The sequence below is a fragment of the Somniosus microcephalus genome, chromosome 25 (genome assembly GCF_052327205.1).
Source record: "Somniosus microcephalus isolate GS21.2 chromosome 25, FLI_Smic_1.0, whole genome shotgun sequence".
NCBI lineage: Eukaryota > Metazoa > Chordata > Chondrichthyes > Squaliformes > Somniosidae > Somniosus > Somniosus microcephalus.
In genome coordinates, this window is record NC_141011.1 from 34297665 (window position 1) to 34320896 (window position 23232).

A 23232-nucleotide genomic window follows, 5' to 3' on the forward strand; every position below is an offset into this window, starting at 1 on the left:
CACTGCGCACACCGATGACATCATCGGTAGCGGCACAGCGCTAACGGCTAGCGCCGCCATTAGCGTCCCACTAAATTTAGCGGGAGGCGTGGCCAGTGGCTTCTGACCCACTTAGCGCCCTCTTAAGGCGCTAACGGGTGGCGCAGCCCACTGAATTTCTAGGCCCAAGTATTTTTTGAAACAGTTTGAGAAGGTAAATAGTGAAAGATTATTACCGCCGCTTGGTAAATTTAAGATTATTCATTCTCGGGATGTGAGCACTACTGGCAAGGCCTTCATTTGTTGCCCATCCATGGTCACTCTGAGAAGGTGGTAGTGAGCCTTGCTTGCTAGGCCACTTCAGAAGGCAACCCATATACAGGTGAACCTTTTTCACTTGCTATCCATTACACCCCGTTACCCATTGAGTATCCTATATATACACCCTAGTTAAAAACAGTGGCGGTCCAAAGAGACTTGGGGGTCCAAGTACATAGATCATTAAAATGTCATAAACAGGTATAGAAATTAATCAAAATTGTGAATGGAATGTTGGTCTTTATATCTAGAGGATCAGAATAAAAGGGGGCATAAGTTATGCTACAGCTATACAAAGCCCTGGTTAGACCACACCTGGAGCACTGTGAGCAGTTCTGGGCACCACACCTTAGGAAGGATATATTGGCCTTGGAGGGAGTGCAGCGTAGGTTTACCAGAATGATACCCAGACTCCAGCATTCAAATGAGGAGGCGAGATTACACAAATTAGGGTTGTATTCTCTAGAATTTAGAAGGTTAAGGGGTGATCTGATTGAAGTTTTCAAGGTATTAAGGGGAACAGATAGGGTAGATAGACTATTTCCGCTGGTTGGGTAGTCTAGGATTAGGGAGCATAGTCCAAAATTTAGAGCCAGATCTTTCAGGAGTGAAATTAGGAAACACTTCTACACTCAAAGGGTGGTAGAAGTTTGTAACTCTCTTCCGCAAATGACAATTGGTGCTTGATCAATTGTTAATTTTAAAGCTGAGATTGATAGATTGTTGTTAACCCAAGGTATTAAGGGATATGGGGCAAAGGTGGGTATATGGAGTTAGGTTACAGATCAGCCATGATATCATTGAATGGGGCGGAACAGGCTCGAGGGGCTAAATGACATACTCCTGTTCCTATGTTCCTAGTTACCTATTGAGGATCCTGACCAAGATACAGTGGGGCTTCATGGAAAGGTATGTAGATGTCAATAAAGGACAGGACAGGCTCCCCAGTGAGTCCACCCACCCATCTGTCAATCAAGGACAGGACAGGCTCCCCAGTGAGTCCACCCACCCATCTGTCAATCAATGTCAAAGCCCTTTGATCAGGCTCAGACTAGAAGAGCAATATGACCTTCTCATGGGAACCACAGCCAGTGACACTATCTTCGAGATAAGAAGTAGATAGCAAAGAAAACTGGAGGCAAAATAACTCACATAGTTTAATGATTGCTCAACCCTAGGAATGCCTTGGCTTCTACAATATAATCGGATAGTCACCACAACGTACGTTATACATCGCACGGTACAAATGGGATCCACTTATGATCTCTAGACCTACAGCCTGCAGTAGGATGGGGTCCCGAGCCCCTCCCATGTCAGAATGTTCTCATCCCACATCCTTCCTTGTTGAAGTCTGCAGATTGTAAATGTGAAAATATTCGGTGGTGTTGTACTGCGGCTTAAACCAAATAACAGAACATTTGGGGATGAAATAGGCACCGAGGATTGCGAAGGAACTGAGGAGGGTGGCAAAAATCTGGATGGCGGGTGCATGTTTCTTGTTTACAGCTGGGTAGATTGGGATGAAGCAAATCCAGATGGTGAGATAGAAGAGCATGGAAACACTGATTTCTCGGGCCAGGTTGTAGGTTTGAGCCGGGGTCTGGATCAGAAAGGTACACATGAAGCAAGCCAGTGCCTGTAGGCCGCTGTACCCCAACATCAGCCAGAACATCACCTCCAAATCACTCTTACAGAAGAGGACAAGGGCATCTTCAGAATCACCTGTGGTCTTCATCAGAAAGTCACCGGGCGTGTTCAGCCAAAAATAGCAAATGGCGCCTTGCCCCCCGAGGCTGGTGCAGATGGTGAGGTACCAGCCACTGCGTTTGTATCTGTGCAGGAAAGACTTGGTGAAGCTGGTGAGCTCAGTGGTGAGCAGGATCTGCACCGAGTTGACGAGGAGAGTTGAGATGCAGATGGTGAGGCTGAAGTCAGTGACCGGCTGGCGTAATTTGCAGGTGAGTTCGGTGGGTTCTCCGAGGTACAGCAACGTGCCGCAGCACAGGAGAGCCAGTGAGGTTAGGGTGACCATGTTCATCTTCCCTCCGGTACCTTCCACGATTGGAGCGCTAGAATTCACCAGAAAGATCACCATGACAGCCAATATCAGAGTGAGCTCGAGCACCATGAACAGGAGCACAGTCACACCGACAGGTGAGACCCAGGACAGGTACTGCAGGGTTCTCTTAAAGCAGGAAGTGCTGTTTGGTGGGGACCACTCATCGGGTTGGCAATAATTGCACGAAAAGCCATCTGTAGCAGCAAAATTAAACAGTCACTTACAAAACATGAAATAATGCTCTACAGGTAGATGGATGACAGAGAAATTCTTTACATCTTACGCCCAGTGATAATCCTACCCGAACCCCTCGATTAGATTCCAGCCTGTAACTCTCCTGGGTATCCATTACTCTCTATATAAGCCCCCGATCCCTCTATACATGGGCTTCTTGCTGTAATTAAAGTGTTACAGAGAACGATCTGTTCCAATTCCTTTACTCTGATCTAGTCCACTGCAGGTCGGAAGGTAAGTAATCAGGCTCACCAGTCGAATTCTGGAAGGTTCCCCCTGGACAATCTTCGCATTGAAAGCAGCAGGAGTAAAGGCTGATGACAATCTTCTTCTGCCCCAGGCCACAGCTCTTGGAACAGTGGGATGGAGGTACCTGCCGGCACAGGAAGCATGCTTGTTAGTTCCTTACTCTTGGTGTACTACAGATCCTTGTAAACATTGGGAAGCTCCAGGGCTAATGGGTTCTCTGTGGACGGGGCACTTGAGGATGAACTCGAACTGGCTAATTCTGGTTGAGGCACGGAGGCACTGACTAAAATCAGTCATCTATTACCTATGCTGATTTGGAAAATCTGGGTCACAGAGCCTAACACTAGTTAAAAGGATTGAAGAGATCAGCTCAGAGACCGGAACGAGTCTTTGGCCCAGAGGGAACATTCTCACCTCGGAGTCAGGGTGCAGGGTTCAAACCCCGCTCCAGACAGTCCTAGAGAAACCACCCAAACCCCTCAATTGGATACAAAAGTAAAATACTGTGGATGCTGGAAATCTGAAATAAAAACAGAAAATGCTGGAAATACTCAGCAGGCCAGGCAGCATCTGTGGAGAGAGAAACAGAGTTAACGTTTCAGGTCGATGACCCTTTGTCAGAACTGGAAAAAGTTGGAGATATAACAGGTTTTTAAGCAAGATTAGAATCTAATCAAGGGGTTCAGGTGGTTTATATATAGAATAACAGATACCCAGGAGTGAGTTACAGGCTGGAATCTAATGTTAAGTAACAAATATGTTTAAACTCCATATCAAAGAGCTTTCAATACTAATGTTCTAGAATTCAAGAAATGTTTTCAAATAAAACCTGAAGCAAAGAGTCACTGAGCTCTGGCTCGGAATTCTGGGGTAACATCCAGCGGGATAATCACATTTGATGGGTGTGGGTGGCCCCCCTCATCGTACGGGTTGTGTGGGAGCCCATAAAACACCCCCCACCCCTGTATAGGACTAAGCCCCCTATCAGCTGGTATAAAGATAGTCACTGCCATGGAAGGAGCGTTCACGCCGCAGCCTGCCAGACTGCTAATCAGCTCGTGAATCCTCCCATTACTTGGAAAAGTGATACGACTGATGCAACCACATCTTGCATTACATAGCATCTTTTATGTAGAAAAGCATGCCAAGGCGCTTCACAGAAGTGTTATCAGACAAAAAATGGATAAGGTGAGCTCGGAGAGGACATTAGGGGAGATAAGAGAGAAAGATGCGAGTTCAGGGCTAGGGAAGGGGGAAACCTTAGGGGAGGTTTGGCTTGGTGGGCATGGGGAAGAGCAGGAAGCAGCTGAGGCAGCTGACTGAATGGTCTCAATCTTAGTGACAAAGAAGTCCATGAGCTCCTCGCATTTGTTGTTGGAGGTGAGGGTGGAGGGGGCTGGGGAGAGGGGTTTAAGGAATTTGAATGGTAGTGCATTCCAGGTTGATCCTGGAATAGTGAGCAGTTTTGACAGAGGAGAGCAGGACCCGATATGGTCCAGCCAGATCGGGCGATGAATGGCCAAACCAGTTGTCCACCATAAACGTTCAAATCTGTGTCTCTCGGACTTAAGGGAGTGAAGATGGGGACCAAGGGAAACAACCAGGATGGGAGAGAGAATAACAACAAGAGCTTGCACTTACACATAGCACATTTAACATAGTAAAACATCCCAAGGCGCTTCACAGGAGCATAATGAGACAAAAATTTGACACCGAGCCAAAGAAGGGCAGCACGGTGGCATAGTGGTTAGCACTGTTGCCTCACAGCGCCAGAGACCCGGGTTTGAATCCGGCCTCGGGCGACTGTCTGTGTGGAGTTTGCACATTCTCCCCGTGTTTGCGTGGGTTTTCTCCGGGTGCTCCGGTTTCCTCCCACAGTCCAAAGATGTGCGGGTTAGGTTGATTGGCTATGATAAAATTGACCCTTAGTGTTAGGGGGATTAAATATGTGGGGTTACAGGGATAGGGTGGGATATGTGTTGGTGTAGGGGTTACGGGGATCGGGTGGGATATGTGTCGGTGCAGGCTCGATGGGCCGAAATGGCCTCTATCTGCACTGTGGGGTTTCTGTGAAGGAGGTATTAGGACAGGTGACCAAAAACTTGGCCTAAGAGGTAGGTATTAAGGAGGGTCTTAAAGGAGGAGGGAGAGGTGGCGAGGCAGAGAGTTTTAGGGAGGGAATTCCACAGCTTAGGGTCCAGACAGCTGAAGGCATGGCCACCAATGATGGAGCAAAGGGAGTGGGGGGATGGATACTGTTTCATATAAATGTCGCCCTAACTTACCATATTGTCATCGGTTTGCCACTGAATCTGGGAGGTGTGGATGGTCAGGTGATCTTTGTAGTTGCCGATCACTGGTAGCTTGAGCTGCCCCTCGTGCTGGGTCCAGGTTACGATGTCGTAACCTGTACGTGGGTTTCCAGCAGCATCATAGTGAATGGTGGTGTTACTGATGCTGAAATTAACTCTCTTCAACTCTTCCAGCAACTGATAAAAAAAAGTCAAAGTACCGATCATTTCAGGACTTGTTGGCCCAGAAATCCGATCGCTCCTGAAAACAGGCACACTGCACTAGGCACGTAATATTCGTGCTGCCCACTGATTATATGGTGGGAGGCGCACTTCTGGCCAGAATTGTGCACATTTCCTTCCCGCCGTAGTGGGAGCTCAGGAGGTGGGTTGGTGCCCGAAAAATGGGCAATGCGCAGCCGAATATTTAGGCCATTATTCACAGAATCGCAGAAACAGAATCACAGAAACCCCACAGTGCAGATAGAGGCCATTTCGGCCCATCGAGTCTGCACCGACACATATCCCACCCGATTCCCGTAACCCCTACACCAACACATATCCCACCCTATCCCCGTAACCCCATGTATTTAATCCCCCTAACACTAAGGGTCAATTTATCATAGCCAATCAACCTAACCCGCACATCTTTGGACTGTGGGAGGAAACCGGAGCACCCGGAGGAAACCCACGCAAACACGGGGAGAATGTGCAAACTCCACACAGACAGTCACCCGAGGCCGGATTCGAACCCGGGTCCCTGGCGCTGTGAGGCAACAGTGCTAACCACTATGCCACCGTGCTGCCCGTAAATCCAGGGCGTTTGTATGTTTCAGGACTGGAGAACTCCAAATTCGTCACTGCAAGAAATAGGTGACCAAGGACATTCAGTGGTTAAAGAGTGGCTGGGGAGGAGGGAGCAAGGTACTTGGGGCCTGGGTTTAAATCCAGCTCAGATGTGTGGCAGTGTTTAAAGTGGGATTTGTTAAGAAGGTGTACCCACCTCGCCCTGCACTCTTTGACCTTTGCCACTGAACCTTTGATCCCACCCCTACATTTCTTTATTCTCACAGAAAATAGAACCATTTTGTGGACATGTTTCAAACATACCCACTCAAAACCTGAAATTCCCTCATTAACGCGTACACACATCTGTTTGAAAGCAGCACTCTGCCGAGCCCCACAAGGACCGTCGTGACTTCCTCTGCCCCAGACTGCCACCCGCGAGACATTCCTGAAACTCTCTCCCCATCCGCGACTTACCTGCTGGCGGGCGAGCCTTCCCTCAATGCAAGCCTGAGGTCTTCAGCCGCCTGAACTACCTGCTGGCCCATCACGCTTTCTGTCTATTTTGTGCGGGCAGCTGACTGGCGACATGTAGATGAAGCCCGGGAGTTAAAATACTTCGGGCCTCGCTTGGGGTTAGAATTGACCGCAGTGGCCCGAACTGCCCTGACCCACACCAGACCCGAACTGATGGGGACAGTCTCCTCTCTCTATACACTGTCACAATCCACGTGAAATGAGTTTGGCCAGTCTCAACCCACTTTCTAGTGGGCACAAAACCAACCACTGGCAACCTAACATTTAACAGGGCCGTGGGGCTTTTGTTGTTAGAGACGAATATGCCAGTGAGGAACCCTGTGGTCAGAGGGTGTGGTCACTACTGAGGAACCCTGTGGCCAGAGGGTGTGGTCACTACTGAGGAACCCTGTGGCCAGAGGGTGTGGTCACTACTGAGGAACCCTGTGGCCAGAGGGTGTGGTCACTACTGAGGTCCCTTGTGGTCAGACCTTATGGTCAGATGGTGCACACATTAGAATTGTAATAGGCCTGATCACATTATAAAGGCGCAATTTCAGGGCCGTCATGATTCCCAAGGGGCCTCGGACCCTGAGCACAAACAGTAAGGCATTCCTATACCTGCCAGTTGTACCATCTGGGTATGTTTTGGCATCTTCCTGTGTGGCACTTGAGTAGGGCATGCAGTGCGTGTGCGATGCTGTACACTGCCGTGTACACACAGAATGTTTCCCGTCTCACTGGCTGATCCAACACCACGGATATGTTATCGGGGGACAGGTGCTGAATGGCACTGAGCAGCTGACCAGAAGGTTCTGTGGGGTATGGCCAAAAAGGAAAGGGCTGATTGCCACCGTGTTCTGCACTGAGGTTCCATTCCCTCGCATCCCTGATATTAGTGAGATGGTTTAAAACGTAACCCTCGAAACCTGGCATGCTCCCACTGTTAATGACTGTACCGATCACAGTGCCAATGTGCCCAATGCCTGGTGTTAAAATAACAAGTTCCGACTTGATCCAAGCCTCGCTTGCAATCCAGACCTTCCTGGTGATGTTCATCTTAACTGCCTGTTTCAGCAGTTCCTGAGCAGGTGCTTCGCTGGCGAAGAGGATGATAACATTGACATTCATCTGACTGATATGACCCACAATCTCAGAGATTTTTTGCTTACTGCTGGGCAGGTTGACGTAGTTGGGGATCATCTCAATGGAGCTTACACAGATACCTTGGAGCGACGCATATTTCTGAACCAGTTCGATTCCCTGCCGCCCATACTCATCGTCACTGCCGATTCCAGCAATCCAATTCCAGCTGAACTTCCTGACTATGGAGACAATGGCCATGGCTTGGTTACTGTCGCTTGGCACTGTCCGCAGGAACGATGGGAAGATCTTCTTGTTGCTCAGTTTCTCACTGGTGCTTCCGTAACTAATCTGAAAAATGAAGAGAATCCACGATTGTATCATTACACGTTACAGTCTCCCCATCCCAACCGGTCTTGTCTCTCTCTCTGTCCAATCAATACAACTATGGCCAGTGCTCCTCTGAACTTAGCTCCCTTGTTCCTTTTAAGATCCTACACACCTCTCCTCTCTCTACGTCTTTATGATGTTGATGTTGTAACGTTTTATCACATGGTTTATCACATGGTTTAGAATGAGCATGCTGAGTTCGCTCTGGCCTAATAAAGCAAGCACATGGATTAGCAACTCAATGTCTTTGTCCTTCATTTGTTCTACCCACATATATTACACTTTGGCGATGAGGATGGGATTTCAAAGCCATTTTTGGGGATCATGGAAGGACAGTGTTCAGTCTTCGATGGACAAGTTTAAATGAATTTGTGACATCTAAACTGAATTTTTATGATGTTTTACTGTTAATGCTCATGCAGAATTGTCTGTGCTGCGCCTTCATGTGTACAGAGCAACAGCGGCGTTGATTCTCACAGGTACACAGGTAGTGTGCTGAGTCTCTGTTAGACGGCATTGGGACAAGCATGGTTGCACCTACGGGATTCATCAGAAGCCTCGGCATGTATGACCGAGCTCGCGAACCATTCAGTTCTTACATTGAGCGGATGGAGATGTTTTTTTAGGGCCAATAGCATTATTGAGACCGAAGGTGCAGATGAGAATGTTCAAGCTCAAAATAAAGTAATTTGTGAACGGAGAAAAGCAATTTTTCAGGCCAGATGTCTATGGAATGTTGACAAACCTACTCGCGCCAGGGAAAGTGAAGAATGCATCGTTTGAAGGCATTGTCAAGAAACTCGAGGACCATTTCGATCCAAAGCCATTAGAAATAGCAGCGAGCTATAAGTTTGCTGGCAGAAACCATAAAAAAGTGAAACCGTCAGTGAGTACATTGTAGCTCTTAAGAACCTGTCTTTGCATTGTAACTTTGACACATTTTTGGATCGTGCACTGGGAGATAAGTTTGGTGTGTGGACTGGTGGATAAGCGCACAGGCCAAGTTACTGAACACTCCAAAGCTCACATTTGACATAGCATGCAAAATTGCCCTATCTATGGAGATGGCATCTAAGAATGCTAGGGAGCTCCGTCCAACTCAAGTGACGAGTGCAGCTGAGGTCTAAAGTCACAAAGCCACCGTCAAACCTAAAGCTGTGAGATTGGGTCAAAAGCATGTCGGTGAGAGCAGTTCAGTGAATTGTTATGGCTGCAATAGAAATCACTCACCACAGTCCTGCCAATACAGAAATGCGAAGTGTTTTCACTGCCAGAAGAGAGGCCATATTTCAGCAGCTTGCAGAGCTAGATCTAAAGCAGGAAGTAAGAACCATTCTAGTGGCAATGCAAAGCAGTGACAACAAAAGGGAGGAATTCACAATATTGAAGTGAACACACCTGATATTGAAGAACTAGGCATCTACAGTATCTATGCCACTAGCGGCAATGCTAGTAGTCGTGAGAAAGACTTCCATAGTTAGCCTAACATCTGTCATTGGGAAAATGCTGGAATCCATTATTAAGGAAGTAGGAGCAGAACATTTAGAAAATCATAAGACAATCAAGCAGAGTCAGCATAGTTTTATGAAAGGGAAATCGTGTTTGACAAATTTATTAAAATTCTTTGAGGATATAATGAACAGGGTGGATAAAGGGGAACCAGTAGATGTAGTGTATTTGGATTTCCAAAAGGCATTCAATAAGGTGCCACATAAAAGACTACCACACAAGAGCTCATGGTGTTGGGGGTAATATATTGGCATGGATAGAGGATTGGCTAACTAACAGAAAACAGAGTGTAGGGATAAATGGGTCATTTTCAGGTTGGCAAACAGTAACTAGTGGGGTGCCACAGGGATCAGTGCTGGGGCCTCAACTATTTACAATCTATATTAATGACTTGGATGAAGGGACTGAGTGTACTGTAGCCAAATTTGCTGATGATACAAAGAGAGGTGAGAAAGCAAGTTGTGAGGAGGACACAAAGGGCTAGATTTTGTCAAAGGGAAGCTTTTGGAGGCGGGAATGCTGCTTATCGGCTTCCAATCCCGCCTCCATCAGCTTCTGGCCAACCAGTGGGATTTTCCCCTGATTGACCTTGTTAAGCCCGCCCAGCGGGTTTAGCAGGCCAATTAGGGGGAAGTCACTGACAGAGCACGTCAACATCTGACGTGCCATCTGTCAAGATTTCTTGAAAGAAGAAATGTCAGCATTTGACAGCTCTGTGAAGCTGTCAAACACTGACATTCTGTGTAGTTTGATGAGGCCTTGTGTTCAGGATTCATCAAACCTTTCAACTTTGCAGAAATCACCTGGCTGTTGTTTTGGAGGATCCAACAGCCAGTCTGTGAAATCTACAATGAAGATGTTGGGACTCCGGATCCACAGCGGCTGAAGGCTGTAGGCAGAAACAAAGGTAAGTGAACATTTTATAACACTTAACACTCACCTTACATATGTACCACTCCACACTTGCACCCATCACTCACCTCTCCATCTCACTTTCAGACCCCTCCGACCCCCGCAGACTTCCTTCTTGTCTCCTGCCCCTGGTGGGGTTCTTCAAAGTCGGGAAGCCTGCACTTCGGAGCTAAAAATAGGGATAATCCTTTTTTCTGCCTGTTAACAGGCAGTTAATAGGATTTAATCCCTTTCCCGCCTCGAGGAGTCAGGACCGACTTCCCGCATGAAAAAGGGCACGGAGACAGGTTGGGGGTGGGTTTGCCATCCACCCCCAAATCCTGCAACTTTACCGGCAGTCCCACCTCCATACCCGCCTCCCCAAGGCTGACAAAATCCAGCCTAGAGAGTCTGCAAAGGGATATAGATAGGTTAAGTGAATGGGCAAAAAATTGGCAGATGGAGTATAATGTGAGAAAATGTGAGGTTATCCACTTTGGTAGGAAGAATAGAAAAGCAAAATATTATTTAAATGGAGAGAGACTACATAATGCTGCGGTACAGAGGGATCTGGGTGTCCCGTACATGAAACACAAGAAGTCAGCATGCAGGTACAGCAAGTAATTAGGAAGGCAAATGGAATATTGGCCTTTATTGCAAGGGGGATGGAGTATAAAAGTAGCTAAATCTTGCTACAACTGTACAGGGTGTTGGTGAGACCACACCTGGAGTACTGCGTACAGTTTTGGTCTCCTTATTTAAGGAGGGATATACTTGCATTGGAGGCAGTTCAAAGAAGGTTCACGAGGTTGATTCCGGAGATGAAGGGGTTGTCTTATGAAGAAAGGTTGAGCAGGTTGGGCCTATACTCATTGGAGTTTAGAAGAATGAGAGGTGATCTTATTGAAACATAAGATTCTGAGGGGGATTGACAGGGTGGATGCTGAGAGGATGTTTCCCCTCGTGGGGGAATCTAGAACTAGGGGGCATAGTTTCAGAATAAGGGGTCGCCCATTTAAAATGGAGATGAGGAGGAATTTCATCTCAGAGGGTCGTGAATCTTTGGAATTCTCTACCCCAGAGAACTGCGGAAGCCGAGTCATTGAATATATTCATGGCTGAGATAGACAGATTTTTGGACTACAGGGGAGTCAAGGGTTACGGGGAATAGGCAGAAAAGTGGAGTTGAGGCCAAGATCAGATCAGCCATGATCTTACTGAATGGTGGAGCAGGCTCGAGGGGCCGAATGGCCTTCTCTTTCTTATGGGCCAACACCTGGTTTCTCAATTTAAAATAATTTAATGTATCTTGGTGATTAACTGGCTCTGTGTAGGATCAGCTTCCTTCATGGTTCTCCCCAAGCTGTTGACTGCCTCATGGGATTGTGGGTCCACTCCACCCTCCAGTACCTCACACAAGGGACCACCTCCATGTGTGGAGCTCAGCAGTCAGACTGATCTTCCTGGCCCTTGTTCCCAGGGAACATTTAGTTCCCCAGTGCAGAAGACAAAAAAAAAGTGGTGAAGACCAAGTTTGCTGGGTCTCCACCCCTTTGCCCTGTGATTTCCAGGGGCTTTGCTACTGACGGATTTGTTCTAATGAGGCATGAGGGGGAAATCCTAGTCTTCTCCCCGACCTCATTGGCCTGTCCTAATGTCAGTTGGGCAAGGGTGCTGGGAAAACATGGCACTATGGCCTGTCTCAGGGTGACTGGAGGGACTTCAAGGGTATAGGGGGCAGGTTGAAGACTTGCAGGTGACCACTGTCATCACTAACCTTAAATGCGCCCCCAGAATCTTAACCTTCAAATCAGGACCTTGTTGATCAAGGCTAGGGATATTCCTGCTGCTACCACTGGCACGAGGTCTTGCCTGCTTCAGCCCAGGACAGGATACCCCAGGACACTTTAGTGTGCTGCTCCTGTCTAACACTAGGGTGAGGCAAAATTTTCCATAATGAGTTTTTTGATGCGACCTCACAGGCGACTCTGATCCTGTGCTCATCCAATGTCCACAATCACACACACTTTTCAGTAGGAGTCACTGGGCTGTGATCAGGAGCAGGAACCCTGGCTGATTTCCCCTCTCTCTACCCCGGAGTTACTGGGCAGTGATCAGGAGCAGGAACCCTGGCTGATTTCCCCTCTCTCTACCCCGGAGTTACTGGGCAGTGATCAGGAGCAGGAACCCTGGCTGATTTCCCCACTCTCTAACCCAGGGGTCAGTGAACAGTGATTAGGAGCAGGAACCCTGGACTGAGGCTAACTAACTGTAGCCCTGACTGTCACTCGGCTGAGATTAGCTGACACAGCACAAGCCAGGACTGAACCTGGGACCTATTTGGTTAGCATGAGATAGAGGGATAGAAATTGAGCTTGGGTGGTAGCGCAAAATGGGCGATAGCAGATCGGCAACACGAGTTGATATCCTAGCTGATATCTGTATGCCACTAATCTCTAGTTTAACCCCGCCCGATTTTCTTTTCCCTTGACTTCAATGGTGTGTAAAACTTGCTGCCGATTCGCTATCGCCCGTTTTGCGCTACCTCCCAGGATGAATTTCTACCCCGAAAACTTTAACTCCGAGTTGTTCCGATGTGAGAGCAGTTTGTTTAGCAAACCATGAATGACACCAACTTACATGTGGAATTAAAAATAAGCTGAATAATTTGGCTGCGACGATCGCTTGTTCCGATGCCCAGGGTCCAATCAGCGCTATCACACGGTTCCTGTACTCTGTGTAATTGCAGAGCACTTCAATCTCATTCCCCTTGTCTTTTGATAATAAAAGAAGGCTGGTCAGGAGGGAGACCAGAGTCTCAAAACATTCACCATAGATTTCATAACCCAGCTGCACGCCCGGCAGAAGGGAGGTGGAGTTATTTATTTCATCGATCGCAAACGTCATCGCCAGAAACATCCCATAACTGTAGGGGTAAAAGCTTAAATGGAGATAAAGTAGAGATTAGTGGCATACAGATATCAGCTAGGAACAGACAGCTCTGAAAACCAGAGGGAGACAGTAACAGAGAGAGGGGGAGAGAGAGAATAACAGAGAGACAGTGACAGAGGGAGAGAGAGACAGGAATAGAGAGAGAAAGAGAGAGACAGTAATAAAGAGGGAGAAAGATAGCAACAGACAACGTGACAGCAACAAAGAGGGAGAGGGAGAAAAAGAGGGGATGGCAGAGAGGGAGTTAACAGAGAGGGAGCAAGAGAAACAGAGGGGGAGGGAAAGAGACAGACAGAAAGAGAAAGAGGTGTGCTGGTCTGGGGTGATCCTGTCCCAGGGACATATTGGAGGTGAATTTTGCTGAATACTTTAGGTGCTGAAGAGGTGGCCAAGATGGGGTATTAAGCTGAAGCTCTAGTTTAGCCCACATTTAGCGCAAGACGCTTGGTAAAGGAGTTGAAGCCAGCGCTAGGAACGGCTGCCTGGAGGCTTGTTAAACAGTTGATTGCCAGTTAAAATGCCTGCTTGCGCTCATTAAAGTGGCTGCACGGCATTTTGGTGGCTCGCGCTTCAACTAACGCCCTTTCTGAACAGCGACCAGCTGTTTGGCAGTGAGCACTGCGTTAGTGTCGATTTCAAGCTCTACTTAAAGGGATACTCACCATTTCATGGTCATTGCTACTGGAGCTGTGAAGAGGACCTCAAACACATTGGGAGACTTTCTGGGACACTGTCAAGACTTCACCAACTCTCGAGCAACATTTATTCTGGAAATTCTCTGAGGACTTCACCTATAAAGAGTAGGTGCTCTGCTACTCCACCTTATGAGTCACCAGGCGAAAGGAAGTGCTTGGTCTGGGCATCTTGCTAAGGGTCCCCCCCTTGGTCTGGACGAGGAATGGGAAGAAGACATGAGGCCAGGCCGAGCAGCACCAGCTGCTGCAGGAGAGAGGGAGAGGAGGGCGAGGTGGCATCCTTCCCTCCCTGCAGGCACAGGACATCCTCCTCCTCTAGACCTCCTCCACCAGGACCTCCAGTGCCGAATCTGAGAACCTGTGCGCCCTCTCCCTCAGTCCCTAAGCCATCCTGCAACATGCTGCTGTGTGCCAACCAAAGCACTCCACACCTTCAGTGAAAGTGGGTGCGAGGAGCCCACATATACTGCTCCATGAAAATTGTGTCTAAGCAGCATTAGAGTGCTAAACCTGTAGGTTTCTGGTCAGCATCTGCAGGCACGTTCAAATCATGACAATCATCAATTAGACCGATAATTGTGTGCTGAATCTTGAATTTCAAACAGGCGTTTCTTAATGGCACAGCACCCATTTAGAGCCTGTTTTCACCCTTTGGACAAAATAACCCCCATTAACTCCAGATAATCAGGTGCAGACTGACTGAACCATAGAGAAATGCAGCACTGTGCTGTCCCCTGGTGGGTTCCATTACCTATGCCTGGCGCACATCACCCAGAATAAGGAATAATCAACTACAGAATAAGGAAAACATATATTTTTGGGTATAATGGTAAACACAAAATATTAAAGTCAGGCATGTAATGTATATACCTTTATTAAGGGGGGAACGATCTTTTACAGCTCATGTATACTGCAGTACCAGCAGTGACCACACCTGTATATAGCACTGAGTAGTAATCTGTACAGATCAGTTCCAGTGTGAGCCACGTTTAGTAAACACCTGTTGTACCGTTCTCCTGCAGTCTGTGTCTTATTATACACGGACACAACAAGGCAAACTGTGGGATTTTTGGTAGTTTTGGTAGTTGATGGTTGTTGGTGGTGTTCTTATCACTGGCCCTGGCTCACTGGTCCTGGATTTGGAACTATATGCAGTCGTCGTATCGCCCTCGTAATCTGCTCTCATTCCTACCACTGGACAAATATTGGGAAGTGACTATGATCAGTGTGAGAGAGCAGAACATCAACCTTGCCGATGAGTCTCTGCTTAACAAAACATGTCCTGGGATGGGGGGATTGTCCTATGAGGAGAGATTGAGTAGACTAGGCCTATATTCTCCAGAGTTTAGAAGAATGAAAGGTGATCTCATTGAAACATACAGAATTCTTACAGGGCTTGACAGGGTAGATGCAGGGAGGATGTTTCCCCTGGCTGGGGAGTCTAGAACCAGGGGTCACAGTCTCAGAATAAGGGGTCGGCCATTTAGGACTGAGATGAGGAGAAATTTCTTCACTCAGAGGGTGGTGAATCTTTGGAATTCTCTACCCCAGAGGGCTGTGGAGGCTCAGTCGTTGAGTATATTCAAGACCGAGATCGATAGATTTTTGGATATTAAAGGAATCAAGGGATATGGGGATAGTGCAGGAAAGTGGAGTTGAGGTCGAAGATCAGCCATGATTGTATTGAATCATGTTTTGTTAAGCAGGCTCGAGAGGCTGAATGGCCTACTCCTGCTCTTATTTCTTATGTTCTTATAAATGTGCCCGCCCATATATGGGCTCGGTATCTTAATACCCACTACCACTTCCAGCAGTAAATCCCAGGAATGATGGCAAATGACAAGGATCAGCACTGCCTGCACCCCTGGTTAACCATGGAAGGCATCACAGCTGAGCCCAAACCTGTAACAGCCGCTAACAGACACTCACACACTGCCAGCAGGAGTCTCTGGATGTGATATGGAGCAGGAGCCCTGAAATTACAAATACTGCTTGCCAATACTGACAAGTTTTGTTAAGCAGAGACTCATCGGCAAGTTGATTTTCCTCTCTCTCACACTGATCATAGTCCCTTCCTGATATCTGTCCAATATTTGGAATGAGAGCAGATTTTGAGGGCAATACGAGCGACTGCATATAGTTCCACATCCAGGACCAGTGATATATCCAAGTCTGGTGAACCTTCGTTGCACTCCCTCTATGGCAAGTACATCCTTTCTTAGGTAAGGAGATTAAAACTGTACACAATACTCCAGGTGTGGTCTCACCAGGACCCTATATAATTGCAGTAAGATATCATTGGGGGTGAAGTTGGGTGCCTTTGCACCTCCCGTTAGTGCCCCCTTCTTGGAACACAAACGGCAAATTTTTCAAAAGTTTGAAATAGTTAGCACTCTTATACTCAAATCCTCTTGTAATAAAGGCCAACATACCATTTGCTTTCCTAATTGCTTGCTGTACCTGCATGTTAACTTTCAGTGATTCATGTACAAGGACACCCAGGTCCCTCTGAACACCAACATTTCCCAATCTCTCTCCGTTTAAAAATCTGCTTTTCTATTTTTCCTACCAAAGTGAATAACTTCACATTTCTCCACATTATATTCCATTTGCCATGTTCTTGCCCACTCACTTAGCCTGTCTATATCCCCTTGAAGCCTCTTTGCATCCTCCTCACAACTTACATTCCCACCTAGCTTTGTATCATCATGTATAATACTGTGCGCTAAGTGGGGAGGGATGTCACACATCACATTTTTCAATACATATATTTAAAAACCTTGCTGTGGAGCGAGGAGGAGCAGGAGTGCTCACCACCACCCCCCCCAACCTCACAGTCGTCATGATCACCTCCCACCTGTCCATTTCCTTCTCCAAACACCTTCCCCTGTGGGTCGCTGCTGTTGAGGCAAGTGGTCTGACATTTGTCCTCTTCAAACGCACGAGTTGCCCCGTGGATTCGGCCTGCAGGGTATAGATTGGCTTTGGAGTGGGTGCAGCACAGATTCACCAGAATGATACCAGGGCTTAGGGGGTTATATTATGAGGACAGGCTGCATAGACTAGGCTTGTACTCCCTTGAGAATAGAATTTGAGGGGTGATCTAATTGAGGTGTTTAAAATGATAAAGGGATTCAATAGGATCGATACAGAGAAACTATTTCCTCTGATGAGAGAATGCAGAACAAGGGGACATGGTCTTCAAATTAGAACCAGGACATTTAGGAGTGAAATCAGGAAGCACCTGGGTACTGGAAATACACAAAGGGTACTGGAAATCTGGGACTCTCACCCCAAAAGTCAGTGGATGTTGGGACAATTGGAGCTTACAAGACAGATCAATAGATTTTTGTTAGCTACGGGTATCAAGGGATTTGGAACAAAGGTGGGGTAAATGGAGTTGGGATGCAGATCAGCCATGATCTAAATGAATGCAGGAACAGGCTTGAGGGGTAAATGGCCTACTCCTGTTCCTATGTTCCGCGGGAGCACTAAGTACTCCCTCACTATCTGGACTCTACGCTCACAGGAAAAATGGCCACTTAGGTGAGGTACGAGAGACTTGAACCCCAATGAGAGTCAACGCTTTCAGCACAGCAGGGGACCTGAACCCCAGTGAGAGTCAGCACCTTCAGGAGAGGAGGGGACCTGAACCCCAGTGGGAGTCAGCACCTTCAGGAGAGGAGGGGACCTGAACCCCAGTGAGAGTCAGCACCTTCAGGAGAGGAGGGGAGCTGAACCCCAGTGAGAGTCCGCACCTTCAGGGGAGGAGGGGACCTGAACCCCAGTGAGAGTCAGCACCTTCAGGAGAGGAGGGGACCTGAACCCGTGAGAGTCAGCACCTTCAGGAGAGGAGGGGACCTGAACCCCAGTGAGAGTCAGCACCTTCAGGAGAGGAGGGGAGCTGAACCCCAGTGAGAGTCAGCACCTTCAGGAGAGGAGGGGACCTGAACCCGTGAGAGTCAGCACCTTCAGGAGAGGAGGGGACCTGAACCCCAGTGAGAGTCAGCACCTTCAGGAGAGGAGGGGAGCTGAACCCCAGTGAGAGTCAGCACCTTCAGGAGAGGAGGGGAGCTGAACCCCAGTGAGAGTCGGCACCTTCAGGAGAGGAGGGGACTTGAACCCCAGTGAGAGTCGGCACCTTCAGGAGAGGAGGGGACCTGAACCCCAGTGAGAGTCAGCACCTTCAGGAGAGGAGGGGACTTGAACCCCAGTGAGAGTCAGCGCCTTCAGGAGAGGAGAGAAATTAAAGTTGACCCATTAGATTACAATTCCTTACCTGTCACATGTCACCATCTCGGGTTTCGAACGATGACTGAGCCCAATAGGAGTCTCATGAAAATTGAACTGGGCTCCTATGATGTAGTCTCCGGGCAGCGTGTACAGTGCATCAATTCCGTGAAGCCCCTGAGTTTCAGTCACAGAACACTCGCCCATCACTAAATAGAAAACCAACTGCAAGAGACAGTGAATCATTTCAAACTGCAACAAATATCTCCACATTAATGGGATTTTTCTTCTGTGCAAACAGAAAACTTGTCGATTTTATTTGTGAACATTTAGTCTGTGTTCTTTTTAAACAAATAATCACGTCACCTCATTTGAGGGGTATTTGCATTTCTTGCACGTGCTGAACAACATCCAAAACCGAACCGGCAATGGAACGGTAACTCTAGTTAAAAATAAGCCAAGGTCAGGCTTTTTTGTGAGCCTAGGTCACATAAAGGGAAAGGCTGGAAAGGCCAAATACTGTGATGCCAAATTCATATCATAGTCCTGCATTTGATAAGGACGTGGGGACAGAAGAAGGCTATTAGGTGTTTTTTGCATAGATTAACCCCACCCACCCACCCACTTTCTCACCAAATCCCTCAACCCCACCTACCCACCAAATCCCTCAACCCCACCTACCCACCTTTCACCAAATCCCTCAACCCCACCTACCCACCTTTCACCAAATCCCTCAACCCCACCTACCCACCAAATCCCTCAACCCCACCTACCCAACTCTCACCAAATCTCACAACCCCACCTACCCACCTCTCACCAAATCCCTCAACCCCACCTACCCAACTCTCACAACCCCACCTACCCACCTCTCACCAAATCCCTCAACCTCACCTACCCACCTTTCACCAAATCCCTCAACCCCACCTACCTACCTTTCACCAAATCCCTCAACCCCACCTACCCATCTTTCACCAAATCTCTCAACCCCACCTCTCACCAAATCCCTCAACCCCACCTACCTACCTTTCACCAAATCCCTCAACCCCACCTACCCACCAAATCCCTCAACCCCACCTACCCACCTCTCACCAAACCCCTCAACCCCACCTACCCACCTTTCACCAAATCCCTCAACCCCACCTACCCACCTTTCACCAAACCCCTCAACCCTACCTACCCACCTTTCACCAAATCCCTCAACCCCACCTACCCACCTTTCACCAAATCCCTCAACCCCACCTACCCACCTCTCACCATTTCTCTCAACCACACCTAACCACCATATTCTTCCAAATTTATCCCTCAACCAACATCACGCAAACAGATTATCTGGTCATTATCACTTTGCTGTTTGTGGGAGCTTGCTGTGTGCAAATAGGCTGTTGCGTTTCCTGCAGCACAACAGTGACTACACTTTATTGGCTTTAAAGGCTTTGGTGCGTCCTGAGGTTGTGAAAGGCTCTATATAAATCCAAGTTTGTTTGTTCATTCATTCTCGCTCTGTTTGTGTCTAACTCTCTCTCTCTTGGTCTCTACTGTCTCTTTTTCTGTGTCTCTCTCTACTCTGTCTCTCTGACTTTCTCCGCCCCCACCCACCCCTTCCTTTCATAGCAATGCCGAGCTCACAAACATTGTGTGTGGGAGATTTTCAGTTGTGAGTTTTATACCTGGGATATTGGTGACTCAAAAACAACTATGGCTACAAGTGTGAAACTGAACCTAATAATAATTCTTTCATTTTCTCTTTTCTTCTTTCTTATTGTGGTATCTTGAGGTGGCCATAGATGGAGACGGACACCGGTTAACTCCGTAACATGGTTTAATCAACACTTGCACATAAAAGCTTCTGCCATGAGGCAGCAAAAACAAAGAATACAACCAGTACAGATCAGACTTAACTCAGGAGACCAATTGCCACAGCACCACCTGGTGGATCAGGTTACTCATAACCTCCCAGGTTACTACACTCCTCCCCCCTTAAGATTGCCGTATGCAATTCTTAAACAATAACCCTTACTAGGTACTACATTTTAATTAACCAGTATGCTCTAACCATGGTTAACCCCTGACTAATTTAACAGGTTTGTATAAGTCTTTCTGGTTGCTTGCGAATCCTTTGTGAATGTCTTAATTCCACTTGTGGTGGATTCTCAGATTCATTTGCACTTGATATTGGAGTAGTCTCTGATGTTGGTTTTACTCTGTCCTGCTGTGGCCTGGCAGTGCCAGTGTCCACTGGCACCTTATAAGCCGTGCTGGGTCCTGGAACAGCCTCCTCTACTGCCCTTTGTTCCATCTGAGGCAGTTCCCCCTGCTGCCGGCTGAAAAGCTGATCCACATGCCGACAAACCCCTCGACCATCCCCTAGTAACACAGAGTACGACACAGGTCCTGTAATGTCCTGGATTAGTCCTGGTATCCATTTAGGTCCATAGCCGAAGTTCCGGGTGTACACAGAGTCCCCTATGGCGAAATGGCGAGCTTTAGTATATTTGTCATGGTACGCTTTTTGGCTTGTTTGTTTTGTCTCAACCTTGCTTTTGAGATCTGGGTGTATCAGGTCTAACGTGCATCGCAACTTTCTCCCCATCATCAACTCAGCCGGAGAAAGCCCCGTGGTAGCTTGGGGTGTTATACGATAACTAAACAAGGCTCTATTGAGCTTGGTCTCCATGGTGTCACCTGAGCTCTTCCTCATGAGCTCCTTAAAAGTCTGCACGGCTCGCTCGGCTAACCCATTTGAGGCTGGGTGATATGGAGCCGAGGTGACATGTGTGATTCCATTCCTTACCATGAATTCTTTGCTCCCTTCACTAACAAAACACTGTGCATTGTCGGATACAATCATTTCTGGAATACCATGCGTGCTGAAGCTGTTCCTGAGACAATTCAGTGTGGCATCAGTCGTTGCAGAGCTCACTGGATAAACGTCGATCCACTTTGAGTGAGCGTCTACCAGCACCAAAAACATTTTGCCCCTAAAAGGTCTCGCATAGTCTATGTGAATTCTCCTCCAGGGTTTGCTGGGCCACTCCCAGGGATGGAGTGGTGCCCCGGCAGGTGCTTTCCTCTGTTCCTGACATATAGTGCATGACTTTACCTTTGACTCAATTTCAGCATCCAAGTTAGGCCACCACAGGTAGCTCCTAGCCAGCCCTTTCATTCTAGTCATTCCTGGGTGCGATTGATGCAACTGTTCCATCAAAGTAGAGCGTCCCCGCTCTGGGACTATGATGCGTGCTCCCCATAGCACACATCCATCTTGGACACTGAGCTCGTGCTGTCTCTGTCTGTACGGCGCGAACTCCGGTCCCTCACGGTGATCTGGCCAGCCTTTCAACACATACTCACGGACCCTTGACAGAACGGGGTCCTTGGCTGTCCAGCCCTGTATTTGCGCTGAAGTCATCAGGGGACTGATCTCCTGATCCAGCATCAGGACGTGCTCCTCAGGGGAAGTACTGCGAGGAGATTTTGAGAGGGGCAGGCGGCTGAGAGCATCCGCGTTCTTGTTTTCCTTGCCGGCTCTGTACGTGATCACGTATTCATAGGCTCTTAGTATTACTGCCCATCTCATTATTCTCTGTGATGCCATTTGTGGCACCGCTTTCATCTCATTCAGTAAGCTAATAAGAGGCTTGTGGTCAGTACTGATTACAAACTTCCTCCCATATATGTACTTATGGAATTTCTTTACTCCAAATATAATGGCTAACCCCTCTTTATCAAGCTGCGAATAGTTCTTTTCCGCAGCTGTGAGCGTGCGTGAAACAAACCCGATGGGCCTTTCCGCTCCATCTGGCATGCGGTGGGCCAACACTGCCCCCACTCCATAGGGTGATGCATCGCAGGACATTATCAGCTCCTTCTTCTCATCGTAATGCACCAACACCCTGCTGGACTGAAGTAGCTCCTTTGACTGCTGAAACGCTTTCGCTTGCTCTGGCCCCCAACGCCATGGCTCTTCCTTTCTCAGCAGTTTGTGCAGGGGTGCCAGCAGCATCGATAAGTTTGGAAGAAACCGGTTATAATAATTCAGGAGCCCTAGATAGGCTTTCAGTTCAGACACTGAGGTGGGTGCAGGTGCATCCTGCACTGCCCGCACTTTCCCTGGTAATGGATGGAGGCCTGTGGCATCCACCCGATGTCCCAGGAATGTAACTTCCTTCTCCATGAAACTACACTTACTCCGTTTCAGGCGTAGCCCCGCCTCTTCCAGCCGCTGTAGCACTTTGTCCAGTGTTTTTAAGTGATCCTGATCGTCACTTCCTGTTAGCAGAATATCATCTAAGTACACGGCCACCTTTGGAATGCCCTGCAGAATGCCCTCCATAGTCCGTTGGAATATTGCTGGGCTAGAACTGACACCAAATGGTAACCTGGCATACATGAACAGCCCCTTGTGCGTGTTCACCGTGACAAACTTTTTTGATTCTTCATCTCGCAATATCTGCTGATACGCATGACTCATGTCCAGTTTGCTGAATCTTTCTCCCCCAGTGAGCGATGTTAACATGTCCTCCATTCTCGGAATGGGGTACTGTTCCAGTGATGATACTCTGTTCACTGTTAACTTATAGTCACCACACACCCTTATGTTACCGTCGGGCTTCAATACCGGGACTATTGGTGCCGCCCAGTCTGAAAATTTCACTGGTTCTATTACTTTGTCCCTTAGCAGGCGATCTAGTTCCGCCTCAACCTTGGTTTTCATTGCAAAAGGTACCGACCTTGGTTTAAAGAAACGAGGCGTGGCATCACTGGCTACATGAATCTTGGCTGTGGCTCCCCTTAAGGTGCCCAGTTCGTCCTTGAACACTAACTCATGCTTCATCAGCACTTCTTGCAGTGCCTCTGTACTGTCCTCCATTTTATTCATTGCCTGCCAGTACACACTCAACTCACTGATCCACCCTCGCCCTAACAGGTTTGGCCCTGACCCTGCTACCACTACCACCGTAAGCTCTTTGGTGACTCCTTTGTGTTCCACTTGTACTTCGGCCGCCCCCAAAATGTCCACCTTCTGTCCTGTGTAGGTTTTGAGACTAAT

General features: G+C 47.9%; 1 protein-coding gene across 1 annotated transcript; it reads right to left on the reverse strand.

The window, feature by feature from the left end:
* Nucleotides 1-1436: 1436 nt before the first annotated feature.
* Nucleotides 1437-13234, reverse strand: LOC147100676 (taste receptor type 1 member 3-like). The gene is made up of 5 exons (XM_085967180.1): nt 12946-13234; nt 7054-7866; nt 5125-5328; nt 2843-2963; nt 1437-2550 (listed from the first exon to the last, which is right to left on the reverse strand). Exons 1-5 carry the CDS (start codon nt 13222-13224, stop codon nt 1622-1624), a joined length of 2346 nt encoding a protein of 781 aa, XP_085823306.1. The 5' UTR covers nt 13225-13234; the 3' UTR covers nt 1437-1621.
* Nucleotides 13235-23232: the final 9998 nt, after the last annotated feature.

Excerpts from the sequence above, each read along its gene's own strand:
- LOC147100676 (XM_085967180.1), bottom strand. The coding sequence starts at position 13,224 with ATGTTTCTGGCGATGACGTTTGCGATCGATGAAATAAATAACTCCACC. Across the intron at positions 5,329-7,053 it reads CCAGATGGTACAACTGGCAG|TTGCTGGAAGAGTTGAAGAG; the intron begins GTATAGGAATGC and ends TTTTTTTATCAG. Across the intron at positions 2,551-2,842 it reads AACCTTCCAGAATTCGACTG|ATGGCTTTTCGTGCAATTAT; the intron begins GTGAGCCTGATT and ends TTGCTGCTACAG.